Raw genomic sequence first — 17,552 nt, forward strand, 5'->3', positions numbered from 1 at the left:
TGTCGAATAGGACTCCGTGAGGCTTCGGTACGCAGACCACCATCAAAGTACAAAGACTACGTGTTGTTCGCAAATGTGGCGTCCCGAATCCTCGGCAAAGACGGACGACCGATCCCAGCAGCTAACATCAAGATACCGAGAAACCGGCGCGAGGCGATGCGTTCTCAATACGCAGATCTGTGGCGCATGGCCGAGCTCGAAGAGATGGCAGCACTGAGAGCCAAAGGTGTTCTTCAGGAGATCGAGGATACAGTGATGCCAAGTGGTGCTCAGGCGATCAGGACGATGTGGGTATACGCGTACAAGACCGACGCTCAAGGATTCATCATTCGAATCAAGGCAAGGCTGGTCGCACTCGGAAACTGGCAGCGTCCTGGAATCGATTTCGTGGAAACGTTCGCACCGGTGGCTCGGATGTCGTCTTTTCGACTGCTACTGGCCACATCGGTTGAGCTAGGACTCACAGTCTACGGTGGAGACATCAATACTGCGTATCTAAACGCTAAGCTAGAGATCGAGCAGTACGTTCGGCAGATAGAAGGATTCCCGTGTGAAAGCCAAGGTCATGTCTACGTGGTGAAGAAAGCCCTCTACGGCTTGCGGCAGTCTGGACGCGAGTGGAACTCGGAGATCAACGGGTGGCTCCTCGAACGTGATTTCCAGCGGTGCTCTACAGAGCCATGCCTCTACTATAAGCTGGACGGAGAGCGCATCGTGTTCGTCTTGGTGTATGTCGATGACATACTCTGTGCCACCAACGACGAAGCCTTTAAGGTCCATTTCTTCCACGACCTGGATGCTGCGTACGGCTTGAAGGATCAAGGGGAAGTGCATGAGTATCTCGGTGTTGAAGTCACACAGACTGGTGAAGCAATCTGCATTTCTCAGCGTAAGTACGCTCGTGAAATCCTCGGCAAGTACGTGCACGACGACACCAAGCACTGTGGAAACCCAATGGAAACTAATGCCGGACTCGCTCCAGCAACCAAGAATGACAATATCGACTCGATATTGTCATTCTTGGTTACCGTGGCGCGTTGGGCATGTTGATGTACCTGGCTACCAGCACTAGGCCTGATCTGGCTTACTCGCTCGGCCAGCTAAGTCGGTTCGTTGCCAAGCCTTCCTCGAAGCACGTCGGGGCGATCAAGCGTGTGCTTCGCTATTTGATCGGCACGTGCGACTACGGCATCAAGTACACCAAGCGTGGAAGGGATGAATCGGATCGTGTAATTACGCTGAGCGGGTTCTGCGATAGTGATTGGGGAAGCGATCCAGAGACGCGGAAGAGCACTAGTGGCTCAGTGTTTACGCTGGCGGGTGGTGCAGTGGCGTGGATGTCACGCCGTCAACCGATCATCGCCTTGTCCACGGCAGAGGCCGAGTACGTGGCAGCGTGTGAGGCCAGTATGGAGGCGATGGCCGAGAGCAATATCCTCACAGAGATATTGCCATCCTACACAATCAAGCCGGTCATCGGAATCGACAGCAGTGCCGCGCTCACGATGGCCACAAACCCAACGTACAGCAGACGCACACGCCACATCGAACTTCGCTGGCACTACGTGCGCGAGCAAGTACAGCGTGGGTCGATCGCGCTGGTCAAGGTCCGTGGAGAAGAGAATCCAGCTGATGCTTTCACGAAGCCGCTGGACAAGACGCGTCTCGAGTCACTCGGCGCGTTGATGGGCATCACTACGGTGGCCTGAGTTCGAAGTGTGGACTTCGAGAGGGGGCGTGTTGGAAACCGTATCCGGACGGCGGTTGAAGTGTCCGTTGGGCAGGGTGGCCCACGCGGAGTGGCCCAGGAGTTTCATGGCGAAGAGTCACGTGCATATGATGCTGTGTTGAGAGCAGGAGTAGGCAGAACCACAGCAATACATTCAATCAGTTCTCAAAAGCTCATCTCAAGACTAGTTGCTCCCCTGTCTAACACTGACCAAACAAATTAACAGCGCCTTCAAAGTTGTTCTGCGTCTTATCGATCTGTTTATATTGATTCAATCAAGCATCTTTTTCATGTTGATTGTAAACAAGAGAATGTGTCTACTGACATCACCGAAGAATCACAGCATGCACACCAAACATCGAGGAAAGACAGATATTATCGCTTGCCTTACTGTCATCATTACTTCATCAGCGGTATCAAGGCCTGGATTAATCTTCATGATTCTGATTCTAATGTAGAAAATATAATAAAAATGAAATAATATTCAAAATTTAAATTATTATTTTATTATGTCATTTTATTAAATTTACACGCGAATACATAATATTACCTGGTATTGCGTGTCGTTTTGCCATTTTGCCGAAATATGGCAATTAAATCGAATGGTTTTGCTCCGCTATCTAGCAGGGCTGTCATCGGCATCGCGATGGACTTAAATCGAGCGGTGCTGGCTTGCTAAGCACTCTCCTAGTAGTGGACCTCATTTAATTGGTCGAAAAGAAACGACCCATCGCCGCTGATCACGTAATTTGATTTAGGTCAGCAAGACGCCCGCGCCACCCAGACCCTTTCGTTTATTGGCACACAACGCGATAATAACTTACCATCAGCACAATATGGAAAATCGGTTGCTGGTCTTGATGAGCGAAAATTGTAAGCAATTTGACCAAGTTTCGAACATTGAGCACGTTCATCCTTGCGAAATGAAATTCGGAGTTTGTGTACGATAGAAATATCCGTAGGTTCCGGATTGCTGAAGTTTAGGATTAGGGGCTAGATCACTCGTAGCTGTTGCGTGAACGACTATAATATGCGACGCAGTGTAAGTGGCACATATCCATCACACACCAATTCGCCGTGCACTTTGCATATATGAAGCTTTGACTCTAAGAATGTACGTTACCTGACGCGCAAATTTTAAGCTGCGCTTTCGAATACATCGGACCGAGAACCCACCCAGAATTTTCTGGCAAATTAGTTTTGCCATCTCATGAGTACATATAAATGGAGTGAGTGTTACGAAAACTGATACAAGACTAATACGCTTTTCTATTTCGGAAATATGGCTATCAGCCTAAGTATATCACAGATCTCTTCTTTAACCATATTTCTCATCGTCGAAGAGTAATTCACACCCAGCAAATGAGTTCGTTATGATTTTTAGCTCGTTAGCAATAATTGAGTCCTGTTTGAGAGCTTGGCTTTTCTACTGTAAGCGCAAGGGTCATGCTAAATCTTGGTTCAGTTATGTCTCTGCATTTATAATTTATATAAACCATACGATTTCGCTTGTTGCGCGGATTCGCAGCCGTTACACATCTATCAGTGCTGGCCTTCTTTACACGAAAAGCATATGAGCGCAAGCGAGCCTTTTTACAAGCGCTTTCTCAGCTAACACTTAACCAACCCTTAAGAGTACCGTCTGCACCTAGACCAGTATTTGTTGAAAAAAGATCATATTTTTCAAGAGGACGTCCTCAGGGGGAAGCTAGTGAAAGTGCTAGTCAGTATCAAATTCAATTTGCGCATAGTTTGCGAAAGCTAATCAAATTTTCGACTGAAAGCGCTACAAATCAGCTTAGGCGAAGAAGCTGCCCTTCTTGTGCGTTGTTTCATGCTAAAATCTGCAAAATGCGGAGTACACGGCGCAGACGTCAGAAGGGCAGTCTACTGCCTAAAAATTCCGCTGTTTTACAGCCTCACTTGTCCCCGCAAGACAGCTTAACCAATAACCAACCAAGGTGCTTACTCGCTCGAAATTTAGTTTGTGTTTGCTAGAGTGAACACGCTGCAACAAACACTCTTCTTTGATGATTCTAAAGTTCTAGGGTACACCAGGTTTTTGCGCCCGCACCACCGGTTCAATTGTACCAAAGAAAACCCATAAATAGGCTCCTCGATAAGGATACCCCATTCATATCACCAGAGACGGGAAGCAACCATGAGGACCTGCAAACGTTCACGCGAAAGAAGGACATCATTAACTGAACGAGTGGTCTCGACGGAAGTTAAACTTCCTACAGCTAGCTCTCGTGAGCTCTTTTGGTTGCGACGACTGCAACGCACACCTTAGCTAAGTTGAACCGTTTCTCGGAAATGCTCCCTATATCTTGCCAATGAACTGCATGGTTTGAGGCACCAGTCTCGAAAACGCAGCTTAAAGTGTCAAAGTTATTGCTAAGCCGTTGTGTATACTGTTAGGACTTGTCTAGTCCTAGATCTAACATAATGATACGATCTCATTCCAGGTATGGTGGCTGGAACCCAAAAAACCATCGATCAACTGGAAGAAGGCAAGGAGTGTTGCCACGATTATTTCTTCTTATCAAGCTTTGGAGATTCATGAAGCCGTCATGATCAAAAAGGTTTTGTGTGAGTACAGAACTGTAATAGATTCGGGGTGTAACATGGGTTGTCCAAAATTGATAGCAATAAGGCTACCGGGTATCTCGAGCAGAATTTGTGGAGCAGAAGCAGCTATTACCTGTGATCTCAGGATGATGCAAAAGCAAGAGTATTCATTCCGCAGTCACAATAGTGTATATCTTGCGGGACGGTGAATAAAAGCTATGAGCTTTTGCCAGTCCTGTGGAGAGTGTAAGTAATTCCTTTTCGCAATCTTCCGTGCCAAAGCCGATCGAGTTGAAAGAAAACGTTTTAGAAAATGACTTTTTTGCCAAATTTAGCGGAACGGCTAACATCAAAAGGGTACTGCTTACAAATCTCCCACAAACATGACGAGGAAACGATTCACGATGTGGAGGGAGAAGGGCAATCGTGGCTTTGAGGAAGGAATACAACAGATTAGAAACTGAATTAATATGATTTGATGATGCACGCACCCAAAGGCACCTTAACATTTTACTAATAAAGTCTTGAGTGTCAAAGCTTTTGCTAATGAAACCTTGGCTTCTTGATATATACAATTAAGGGTGTACTGAGGTTGAACCCCAGCTGAAACTTATACAAGATCTTGGGTTTATGGAGCTTACTTTGAAAGACTAATATTCGGTATAAGTATCCAGTAGAAGTGACTGTCGTACCCATTCTTTGTTAATATCACAGCTAGTTTTTGAAAAATAGGTATTTTTAATTTTCACCATGACTAGATGTTTTTTAATCATGGAAAGCGTACACAGCGGGTACAATGAATACATCTTGTCGAAATAGTTTTCTAATCCAAATACAATTCAAATTAAAAACTCTATGGAATCAGATATTCATCAATTTTAATACTATTCGTGAAAATAGGTATAGGTTATACATTGCAAGAACAATCGATAGTATTAGCTCGAGGCGGACGCGTAAAAGATTTACCTGGAATAAAATATCATGTAATTCTTGATTATAAAAGAATATTAATTTTCTCCGCTAATAATGTATTAAGAATTGGGGGTTTTGTATTCTATTTTTTTACCTTTATATTTTAACTAGAAATATATACTATCAAAGAAGAGATTTGAGCCCTCAACGCTGTGAATAAAAGCTGTTTTGGGCCGTGTCTCAGTCCCAATGTGGCTGATCATTAGCTAAAGATATTCGGCTTAGTCTATCAAACTACCAACTACCATAATCTAGCATAAACTCATCTTTTTAACGTTTCAAATTATAATTTAATTTACTCGGTATTTTTACAAAATTATTATCCTGGATTAAAGGTAGATAATCCACGTGTTACTCACCTGTTCGCTGTGCTTTTAGAACATTTAACTTGCATGTGTTAAGCATACCGAGAGCATTTATTCTGAGCCAGGATCAAACTCTGTTCGAGTTTGTATATTAATTATGTAATATTAAATCGTCACAAGTACAGATCCTTAAGTAGGAACCAGCATTCTGTATTACGAAAATGTTTGTGGCTTCATATAAGTATGCATGTGAGGTCACCATACTGTAATATTCGTTTCATAAATTCTCACAATTCATTATGATGGTTCATAGATGAACCTCCATGTAATGGCCATGTGTGGCCCATTCTATCACCCCCTTCTTGAATTTAAACTTTGCAGACCTTTTGGAGCAATTCGATTTCCGATCAACACGATCGACAATGATGTGATCAAGCGAACAAGCCAGCAGTTAAGAGATTTCTTCACCTAGACAGCAAAGAATAGGTTCAGAGGTCCTTGACGTTTCCCCTAATTCTCAACCGATGTGGAGAAATGAAGTTCGACATGAAATGTCTCTTCCGTTGGCGTCGAATCGACAATCGTGATCAGCTCACCGCAGCTAAGCTGGACTTTTGGTAGACTTTTAATTGCCTTAAGAAGAAGAAAAAGGTGGAGCGTCTGCTTCGCCGAGTCGGTGCTGACATGACTCCCAATCACGACAAAGCAAATCCAAGGTCGTCGCAGTGTTACCTCTAGAAACACTACAAGCTATCCGCATAGCTGTGAAATACGTCGGGGACATCAGTTTCTAGAGCCTGCCATGGTTCATTCCTTGGAAGACGTGGCGTAAAGACGCAATACATCATCCAGGGCTCGATTCACACATTTTATTTGACGGTCCGTTCCAGCGTGTGCCGTTGACGTGGACGATTTAGTGCCCAATAGCCGAACAGTGCACACCAAAACTTTGACGTGAAAAGGGTGTCACGGTTAGACCCAATCTCAACCGAAAGGCCATACGGACGGTAAGCTAAGTCTTCAAAAAACTTAGCTGTTTTTGGCAGAGATCTAATCTAATACAGGCGCGAGACGAACATTCTCGATTACACTGTGTCCATGGGTGTCACGCAAAATTCCTAAAATGAAGTGCATACTCACAGACTATTAGCTGACAGTAGTGTTAAGTATGCTGCTGTAGTCATTGCTTGCACTAACTCATGAGTTATGGTGACTGGCTCAAGTGGTTTGGCATCGTGATGCTTAACGGCATGTTGTGAGTTCAATTTCATCAAGGATGGTTAGTGCGTGCTTAACCTTTATGGTTAAGACTGCAAATGTCTGCATATTAAAGTGTGTACTTATTTTAGATTCGCACAAAGACTGAGTTAGAGTGGTCCACATACCTTAGGATGGGTTGGTAGCTTTAAACTTAGGTTTAGTATATTGTGTGGCCCGCAAGGCAGTTGCGCGTGGGCCCACACAATTGCGTCTAATATTAACACACTCACTTCTGCATTTACACACACAAGCACACATCACTTCTACCTCTGCCCTTCTTATATCCTAAAAGTTGGCACGGCCAACAACTAAAGTGGAGCCCAATTTATTACTGTCTGGCAAATTTCACACGTCCTCACATACTTATGCACCTGTGACCAATCGTAATTCCAGGAAAGACTGAGAAATGTTTTTTCACGTTTAAAATGGTCATGTCATGGTAATCATATAAATGACGATGACGCAAACGTTTGTCACTAGAAACGACATCACTTGCCGTATCTCCGTGTTCAACTGCATAGTGCACAAACCTGTTGTTACAAGAAAACGGCGACATGCGATCTTGTGGGGGACGAAAGACCTTGCAGTGCTTTGTCGGAAGGGTCCTTGAAGTTACTCAACAAGTCCTGACATGTATTATCAGACTTGTTCCCTTCGAGCACACTGAAGTCGCTGCTTGCACGCTGATCGTCTAATTATTTTTACATTGTCGACATGACTCGTGTATGCTTTGGACTCTGGGTCATAGTCCAGACGTCTTCACAGCGCATCGGCTAAGAAATCGTCCTGTCTGGCTTGTAGTGTACAAGAATGCTGTATTTCGCAAAGAATAAGAATCATAGAGCTGATATGTGCAATAAATGAGGAGTTTTTTTGCTGTACGCAGCGAGATATGATTTATATTAATCGCAATGCGCTGCTCATTGTCGTGCTGCATCAAGCACAACCGGTCACATAATCACTTGCATCGTAGACCACATAGATAGGCTTATCGTGACCGCAATCGCAAGAACGAAAGCTTCTTTCGAGCTCTTCTTCAATATGGCAAATACCACCTGGTAATATTTTCACCATTCCCTTTCAAGTTTCTTTAAAAGAATTCTTAGGGGTTGCACCAACGCTGCATAATTGCGCGTGTATTTGTGCAAATAGTTGTCTAGTCCCAACCACTGTCTCAGTTGTTTCACGTTGTTTAGCACAGGCCAATTATTGATAGCTTTAACTTTCTCCGGATCTATACAAACACTACTCTTGCCCACACAGCGTCCGAGAACGGGGGGGGTCTTAGGTGCAAAGAAAATGCACTTTTTCAGGGTTTATTTTCTCGCATAACTGGGAAGACTTGACGAAATGATCAATATGATCATCAACATCAGACTTCAAATCCGTTTTTTAAAGTGAGCAAACCTATCGTCAAATTAACTTGGTGCAAACACTTACAATGAGCGACGAATATTCGTGACCATTCTGTTGAAATTTGCGGGAGCGGCTTCAAACCTTGTGGTATCACTAACCTTATCCACTACATACTACTATGGGTACTAACTGCAGTTAGTGGTGTATCATTTTTGCGCATTCGTATCTGATAAAAATCATCTTTCAGATCGATCGCACTCAGTACAGTAATGCCAACCATTTCATCGAGGTCATATCCTTGCGCGCGGTATCGAGGGCTGAGTAGGTGTGGTCGCATGGTTTCATTCGTTGAAAGCGTGAACAATGCACCAACCACCTGTGACTTTTTTCACACGGAATGTTGGACTACAGACAACAGTACAGAGACTTGCTCTCATACACATGACCAGCCTTCCGTCGCTGTGCAAAGACCTCGTCGATTGCAGTGACTTATTCTTTTGGCAACGGCCACTACTGTGTGATACAATACGTCGTACCAGGAAGTATGTCAATCACAGGACGAATGCATGTGTCAGATTCGTCCGGCACCTTGTCTGGGAATGTATCAGGATATTCTTTGACGAGTTCAGACACGGGATTCGTCCTTGGAGCGTCCCATGACTGCTTATCAAATCTTTTCTTTCGTTTTAGCTCACCAAGTATTTCCGCAGTATTGATGATACTGTCGACCGCTTCTTCGATATTTGCATATATTTGCGTATTTCGCCTTTCGCCAAGCTACGCTTCCGCGCCTTCTTGTCCATCAACGCCAAAGAAAACAATTATTTGACTGAACTTTCGTCTTCTTGGGCTCGTCTGTGAACATGAAGGGCCACCGCACACTTGAGACCTCGGTGACTTTACGATAAATGCATACGCTTATACTATTTAGTTCGTCATCATGCAGCACGAATAAGCACTGCACGACTTGTTGACGACGGTCTTCATGTTCATCCAGTCAATGCTAGGCTAATATTGCTTCAACCATGGCATGCCTAGGATGACTTCAAACTTAGCATCGAGGTCGAGTAGAATAAAATCGTCTTTATCTCGAAATCTTTCAAACTTCATTGCCAAGAAAAAACCTGCTTTGGCATATTCATTGTAGATCCATTCGCTAAACGACGAATCGTTCTTTTCGTATTGAGCAGGATAACGTAATCAGACAGAGTTTGCGCTCCAACAAAGTACTTTAATGCACCAGTGTCAATCAAAGCTCGTAGTGGCTTTTCAAAACTATCTTCAAAGACTTCTTGGACAATCAATGTCGCACTTTGCCTGACACTACTATAACTCATAGCGGAAACTGTATGCGTTTCATTGGGGTAGTGTTCTGTGCACCCACAGCATTCACAAAACTTTTTTCGAGCTCAGAAGGGAGCCCTGACCCTACCAGTCGCTCCTGTTTTCTTACCCTTGGGAGCGTTTAGACATGCAACCTACAATATGTCCGCAGTCGTCCGAAATCTAAACGAGCACCCTGTGTCTGTTGCCAACACGACAAAACACTTCGCACTTTCGAAAAATGGGAGGCAGCCTTCCACTTTCCATGTTGCGAGGGCGCTTATTTCCAGGCGTGGGAATGTACGAGATGTCCATTGGTTCCAGAGAATAAGTTGTACCGGTCGACTGGCGCGCTTGCCTTCGTACGACGCCATTGAATTTGGCTTGCTTGGTACTAAAGTATTCTTGCATCGCACGGTCGATGGCATAGACCAGCGTCTTGGGATGCTCACAGAACAATTGATTCCCGATTTGTCTATCATATAAGTCTGCCCTGAATGTTGCAACTTGCGTTGAAACGTCAATTGGCTCGTCGACAATGCGCGATACCAAGTAGCGAGTACGCGACCTTGACGAAGCTTTTGAAACTTGAACCGGACATGAAAGTCACTCTAAGGTGATTCAAACACCTTTTTAGCTCAACTTAGAAGTGTCCGTAGCTGGGAAAGCAATTTAGATCAGATGAACTTTTACTATATATCCAACTCTCCGCACGACCCGCAAGGATGGACATCGCGAATAACACTTGCTGCTAGGGATCTCGCAGCTTGCGGTAATTGCTGCTACCAGCTCGACAAACTATCGTGAGAGAGACTTGTTCTCTCCACCACGGTACAAAGACTTGTTCAGCTCCAAAGGCATCGATCTGTAAGCAGAAAAAAAGTTGCGACCTGTTTTCGAAGTTCTCCAGTCTTATGATGCATGAGACTAACAGCCGCGCTCGTATGGTCATCCGGAAAAGACGTCTGCAGTAAACTGACTTTTGCAGCTTCTCCTATAACTTCTCGCTTTCGCTCGAGTGCCATCCACCTATGTTAAATCAAAGGAGAAAACCTCTCATTTGTCAGCACCTCAGTTTGCAGTACTAATGGACCAAGTGGTACTCCTGCTGCCTTCATGCCACTTGAACAAAGACCAGGCTATGGCTTGGAGTGAGATGTGCAACGTGCTTATCGGCCGCGTTGTTAACTTGATCAGAGTGTCGCTGGAAAACCGCTCGAAGTGCTACCAGATGTAAGAGGAGGCAGCTCACAACAATCCCTCAAACACAACACACACGTTTGAGCGAATCCCAACGTGGAGGGAGAAGAACGGTCTTGACTTGGAAGGAAGATCGGCTCAAGGTGCTGCAGGCAATTTTGCACCTGAATTGAAGTAAGTAAATGTTTCCTAGCTGATGCAAAACACCCCATGGGCTCGTGAAGATTTTTCACATATAACCTCAAGTTCCTTATTTATATAATTAAGGGTGTCCTGAGGTTGAACCTCAGCTTGAGCCTATACATGATCATAAGCGTATGGAGCCTGAACTTTGAAAAGCTTGACTTCAACTTTTGTGGAAATTATCCAGTAGAAGTGACTGGCATACGCCGCCCACTTCGAAATACAGAGAAAGGACGGTCTCTTAGTCAGTACATTTTTTCAAGTAGGAACCAAAATTTTGTATTCCAAAAAAAGTTTGTGACTTCATATATCACGTATGCTTGTAAGACCACCACACTGGAATTTTCTTACACAAATTCTCACAATGCATCGATGAGTTACATAGATGTACCTGATGTAATGTCTTATTGTAGCCCTCGTACACACTCTGCCAGCGCTACCGTGTGAAAAACGCACTGTTCGGAGCAAAAAAAACTCGTGTTAGTGCGAGAAAGGTTACATACTTTCATACCCGTAAATACAGTGAATGATATTATACTAGGTGCTGTACGTTACTACCTCCGGCCGAGATACTTGTAATAATCCAGAAAACGATGAGGTCGCCGAAATGATACAGCTGGCGTAGGAGGAGTAATTGAACACATCCTCTGTTCGAGATAAATATGGCATTGATAGAAATATTGTGACGGAATTAAAGGTACCCTAGTGTGAAAGGGGGGTCACACAAGATGATGTGACCGCACAAAGGTGGAGAACACACACGACGGTGCCATCACACAATGGTGTGGCTACACCGTAACAAGAAATTACTATGTGGCGGGTAGTTAGGATGCTTGGATGTAGGTGGCTCTGCCGCAAATAAAACTGATAAATACAGATTCAATTTTGAACAGAAGAGTTCGTTTGACTTATTAAGATTTATGGTACTTGGAGATAGCGGATTGCGATCCGCTACATTCGTACTGGCTCTTGGAAAGAACGTAAGGTCGGTGACCTTAGTAAGCTTTATCTAAGCAAAGCGCTGCGGCAGACCTGCAGCAAATATGCTAAATGCAGACACTTTTTGATCGCAGATGCCGAGATGTGGAAAGGGTGCGCTGCTGAACAGCATACCCCAGCCCCACCGTACTTTGTTCTGTATTGAAGATCTGGTTGACGTCTATTATCAATTGCTGATGTGAAACAGTGGTATTTTTTATCGCGGTGAGTAAGCTGATCAGGATTCTCTAGAAAAAATTTCATGCACCAGAGTCAAAAGTGAAGAACGTCATCAAACACTTGCGAGCGACGCTCAGGTGGATACGTTTACTCATATATTCATCAATATGGACAAGTGTTTATTGGCCAGTGCCTTTGTCCCAAAAGGACTGGAAAAGGGAGATGGCCTGACCAACTTCTTGCACAGGTTCAATGCACACTTCGCGCATCTCTTCACTGATCTTCTGAAACGAAAGGTTTAATGTTGTTGGGATGCTGAGTAAGACGCGGTCAATCAGGCTGTGAAAGAGAGCACAAAATCAGACTCTAGCCATAACAAGTCATCTGTGATATTCCAGCCTTTGCACTAAGCTGCGCAATACTCCATGCATATTTGAATGCACATAAATTTTTTGTCAGCTGAACTTTGCAGGGAAGTAATATTCAGTGCATGATATGTAGCTATTTGCAATGAAGTATGCCCTTGTCAACTTCAAGGTACACCTGCTAAACTTTCGCCGTTTGTGATACATATGGATCATAAACGTCATCAAATCTCTCACATAAAGTGGCTTTTCCTCTTTGCCGAGTATACCTTCAAGGCAAGGTATAACCGGTATCGACTCAATATGATCTCAATGCGCTGTCTCGTTGCCCCGTAACTGAGCTGTCGCATGTTGCTACGGTGATGTAGCCATTGGGTAAGGCGATTATTAATGTGTATAGAATAGGGGCAGCTTGTGTTGCGCTGCTGAAAGTTTTGAAATGTCAGAATTTTGAGCGCTCAGTTATCGCCTTATCTTAGGGGGGGGTGGTACGCTCGCGCCGTCATGTCTTGTTTCAAAGTATGCTCTATAATAGCGATTACCCACATGGCGATCAGCCTGTAATTGTGCTTTGTGATAACTTTTTTGGTACGAAGTTCTGTACAAGGCTCATTATATACGCTATAGCGTTAGAACAAAGAATACATCTCGACGAGCTCTACATATTGGTGACCTAACATGTGTGGGTGGGTAAGCTTATATTTGCCCACGTGATCAACTTGTCTACAATTAGACTCTCGCCGCATCTGGCGGCAACTGTGGCAAGTCTGCTGATGCTAGCAGTCAATTACTACAGCTTTTATCTTCGACCTCCCAGAGATGAGTCTGGTATAATTGCTATCGTTAACTGTGATCCGTTTGAGCAAGACGGATCATCTCACTATCGTGCGTGGTAGCGTAGCGGATTGGAATACAGCTAAGCTGTTCCTCGACAAAATTTTCCGCCGACATCACTTACAGATAGTCACTGTATCGATAAGAGATTCGTTTTTCAAAGCGATATACCTGCGTACATTTCTCAAATGCTCGGAATCGGATAGAGTATCTGCTAGCCACCCGCAAACATGTGGTGGGATGATACGCGTATGGCTTGTGTTAGAGGACATCCATTTAGGTAAATGTCTGTGCTGAATCCAGTTGTTCTTACCCATTTAATTCGCGCAAAATTTGCAGTGAATTACTCACAAGCGTGACCCTATTGTATGAATGGATTGATCTACCTATGAGTGCATCTGAGATCGACTCTGTAGTGGCTCTGATCATAGTGACGAGGGCTACCGATTATAAAGCTCTGACTTGCTGATACCATCCAGGCTACACTCAGTCGCAAAATCTATAGTCATATAGATGAGATCCCGCATTGTGGGCAGGGTGAAGGCTGGCAGCGACATATAAATGCAACAAGCCGACGCCTGGGACAGGCGATGCACACGTAAATATGTTGTGGGCAAAAGGATTTACTGATGAAGTTAGCCTAAGATTACATGGAGTGTATACGGTCAATATAACCATGCTGCAACCACGCTCTATCATACTGTTTACGCTTACAGCAGAAATAGTATTGATATATGTTTCACATTTCAAAAGCAGTTGCAAACGGAGCCAGTATACTGTGTGGGCTAATTGGAGCCATGTCACGATCACGTGTTCACGAGCTATCCGGACATGAAAGCTATTTTGCAAACAAAGAAGTGTCTCCATCACCTCGTGAATCTGGCGAGTATATGCTTCAATGTAGCTACGTGGTTCTGAGTATTTGTGGTCAGCCCAGTCAGGCAGCGCGATGAAGAAAATAAGAGAGCGGATGTCCAACCTTGCCCTTTTGAGCTTACAATGCACGACGTGATTCTCGGATTGCGACAACAATTCAGAGAGCTCATGAGAGCAAGTGCAGGAGGGTCGACGCACTGACTTTGACCAGCAAGAGAGGGTTCATCTCGACGCGAAAAATTTTGGTGGCGCGGCGGAAACATCAGGGTCATGACCAGTACCTGGTGACACGGAAGAGATACCCTCAGTCTGAAAACCCGAAAGAGTCATATATTCCATTCCACTTCAAAGAAATCACCTTGGTGTCGGGGCTATTTGCAACTTATGTACACTCAGGCTGTATATATCATAATGAAGTGACAGGGTCGCTCGGCTAAGCATGATTTCCAATCGTGAGGGGGCAACTTTGCGGTAAATGATAGCATCGGTAGAAAGCTGTTACAACAATCTTCTGTATATGAACGAGACTGAACACAACAAAAGCTTCAAAACTGTCACCTCAACGTCCGCGGCGTGCTCTGAAAGTTTCAAAGCAAGAAATGAGACGATGCTGAAGGCGGACATTTGCTTCGCTGGAGATCGCTTGTAAAAGCTTGTAACGGTTTAGACGGTGCGCGAATTTTTGTCTGGCAGTTTTACCAGCTTCAAGTATCTAATATATTCATATTCTCATGAAGATTATGGGTCTGCTGGTTTGCTGCTGCTCCATGCGCAGCAGAACACTAGGTTGAATTATTGGATGTGGGTTGAGAAAGCGTTTGTAAAACAACTTTTTTGCGCTCAATTTGTATCTGGTCTTAGTGGGGGGACATCACTGATAGGCGTGTAACGGATTCGCATTAGTTTATACGATGTGAAGCCATATATACGGCGATGTGATTTGAGCAAGATTTGGCATGAAGCTTCCGCTTGCTGAAGATCAAGCTGGCCTCTATAATGCAAGTACAGTTTACCTCCAGTAAGCTGCATAACGTCATTAAATTCATGGCGGAGATTTAAAACACATTTTTAATGGGCCAGGTCCCATTATATATGTTGTGTAAACCACATATTGGTGTGTTTAACATTAATTATACACCCTGTATAGCAAAATATCCCAATCAGTTCTGTTGTATCAGAACACAGGCATTTATCAGGTTAGGGGGGTTATCGCATGTTGGCTATAAAAATAAATGCCACTTTATTTTTCATTCCTTTACGTAAATCAACGGTTTGCTGGTAGCGTGCAACATGCGGTGAGGCGTGTCAGTTGGTCCAAGTTTTTCCTTAGAAAGTGTATGTCCACGGACGGACAATTTTCGTTACACTTGGTAGCACTTGTAGGAACTCCAGCGCCAACTACTTCGATGGATTTATCGATGGGCAATGTGGTCACCACGGGTAGTGGTCGTCCTCAGATCAACAGATAGAAAGATTTGTTCCTTACACACTTGCAATAAGACTGTGTGGGGAAGCTGCGAGGTTTTATCGGAGATCCGGCGGTATTTGATATGCTCTTATTGGATCAAGAAGTGATAACTGAACTCTTGGCAAATTTTGCAGCGTATGAGCAACGGTTATTAGGATTTTATCGCAGAACATAACGACGCCAATTTTCCGATACCTCTCCCACAAAAGGCGGTAACATCGTCGGTATACATGGAATATCAGGTGAAATCAAGTCGAAAAGCCACACAGGAACGAAGATGAAAATCTTGCAAGCTAGCAGTAAGAAATAATTATTGCTATCATGATGGCTCACATTCGAGGAGACCATAGTGACGTGGCCTTTGCCATGTCGTATTTGAATGGCCGTGCGAAGGTATGGGCGATGACAGGCGATGACATGGAAAGACAATCACCCTGGCTACTTTACCACATGGCAATAATTAAAAACCGATATGGAATCGATGTTCCTTCCACCAAATGTGGCATTTCGACTTCGATGGAAGTTTTTGTCATGCTGTTAAGACTACGGCACATTGTCCGGCTATGTACCGAAGCTCCGTGAGCTTCGTCTCAGTATGGCAATCGAACCACTGCCAGAGGCAATGGTTGTCACTGTGTTTATTCAGAGACTCACTTATGGTCATCTAACGACTGAAGTCTTTCACCAGAGCCCGACGACTCTGGAAGATGGAATTATTAGCAAGTGGCCAATCGGTCAAATCGATGGAAGCAGTGAGTGCTGCTACCAAAGTTTTAGAATCAATGGATCTTAGCGCGGTGACTGTTTGATGGGATATGTCTCTGAAATAAGTGAGGGGCTCAGCAAATCGTTGGCTCCCAAAATTATACAAATGTGAAGCGCGAGTATAAGGACGCTCTGGACTTGTTCATCATGAATCATGCGAATGTGGTCACGCGTGTGAGAGACACCACACAACATATGCAATAGGAACACGTTGATAGACGAGGTCGTCAAAATAAACATTATTTTTCTGCTGAGTTTATATATTAATTAGTACTGATAACCCGTTCTAAGCTTGGGAAACTCAAAGCTATTACCTCGCTTCATCGGCCTATTCCGAGAAGTGTCAATTTATGGGCATGCTTACACTATCGACCTGCCAATTTGACTGAGAACACATCCAACGTTTCACGAAGAGCTCCTCAAGCCCCACCATCGCGACGACGCAATTTTCAACCTGGATACAGTGCTGGGGTACACGAAGGTGGCTTTAGAGCCACGGCTTTGGCACGAGGGCAGAAGGTTGAACGCCGCGTCATCGCCTCAGCATCGTCCGCGAAATACAAGAATAAGTGAAGGTCCCTAAAGCAGAGCGAGGTCGGCTTGGCAGAAGGCCCCACAGTATCAACTGAAGCAGCCGCAGCAGGAGGGGGAGCTTGCAGAGACTGTTCCAATCGATGGATCTGATTCCCTATTGCATCTTCAGGCAAATTTCCATAAACTCATGTGAAATCGCGAGGTTCGCGAACGATTCGTCGTTTACCCTTCACGCGTTGTTGCGTCAATGACACCTGATCGGTCACCTCGGTCAGCAGCTGGTTCGTCAGCGAGAGGATCTTCTCTACCGTCATCAACATAATTTCAAGACGGATGAAGTCTGTGGACTAGCCACAGAAGTAGCAGAGAGAACGCCTTATTTGGGCACTTCCTTCTCTTCGTGATCGACAGATAAATCGATTCTACCACGTCGAGAACGTGGTGATGGACAAATTTTCGCGGTCGGAAGGAGCTCTTGGTGAAATTGCTGGGACATCCATCAAACAAGAATACGTGGGAGCCTCGTGCTCGTATTCTTCGCGACTGCCCCAGTGTCGTTCGCGCGCTTGATGCGGCTTCGAAAGCGGACTTTGCTCAGGGAAAAAATCTTCCTCTTATCCCTCTGATTCTCTCATCGTGAATCCGACTGACGA

General features: G+C 44.5%; 1 protein-coding gene across 1 annotated transcript; it reads left to right on the forward strand.

Annotated features, from left to right (window-relative positions):
- Nucleotides 1-186: 186 nt before the first annotated feature.
- PHALS_03479 (FOG: Transposon-encoded proteins with TYA, reverse transcriptase, integrase domains in various combinations) lies at nt 187-1,709 on the forward strand (the record flags this gene model as incomplete). The annotated part of the gene is made up of 2 exons (XM_024717694.1): nt 187-1,023; nt 1,101-1,709. The coding sequence occupies 2 exons, from the start codon at nt 187-189 to the stop codon at nt 1,707-1,709; spliced, it is 1,446 nt and encodes a 481-aa protein (XP_024583167.1).
- Between the last annotated feature and the right edge of the window lie 15,843 nt (nt 1,710-17,552).

This window comes from Plasmopara halstedii, assembly GCF_900000015.1.
Source record: "Plasmopara halstedii genome assembly, contig: Scaffold_2386, whole genome shotgun sequence".
In the NCBI taxonomy this organism is placed as follows: domain Eukaryota; phylum Oomycota; class Peronosporomycetes; order Peronosporales; family Peronosporaceae; genus Plasmopara; species Plasmopara halstedii.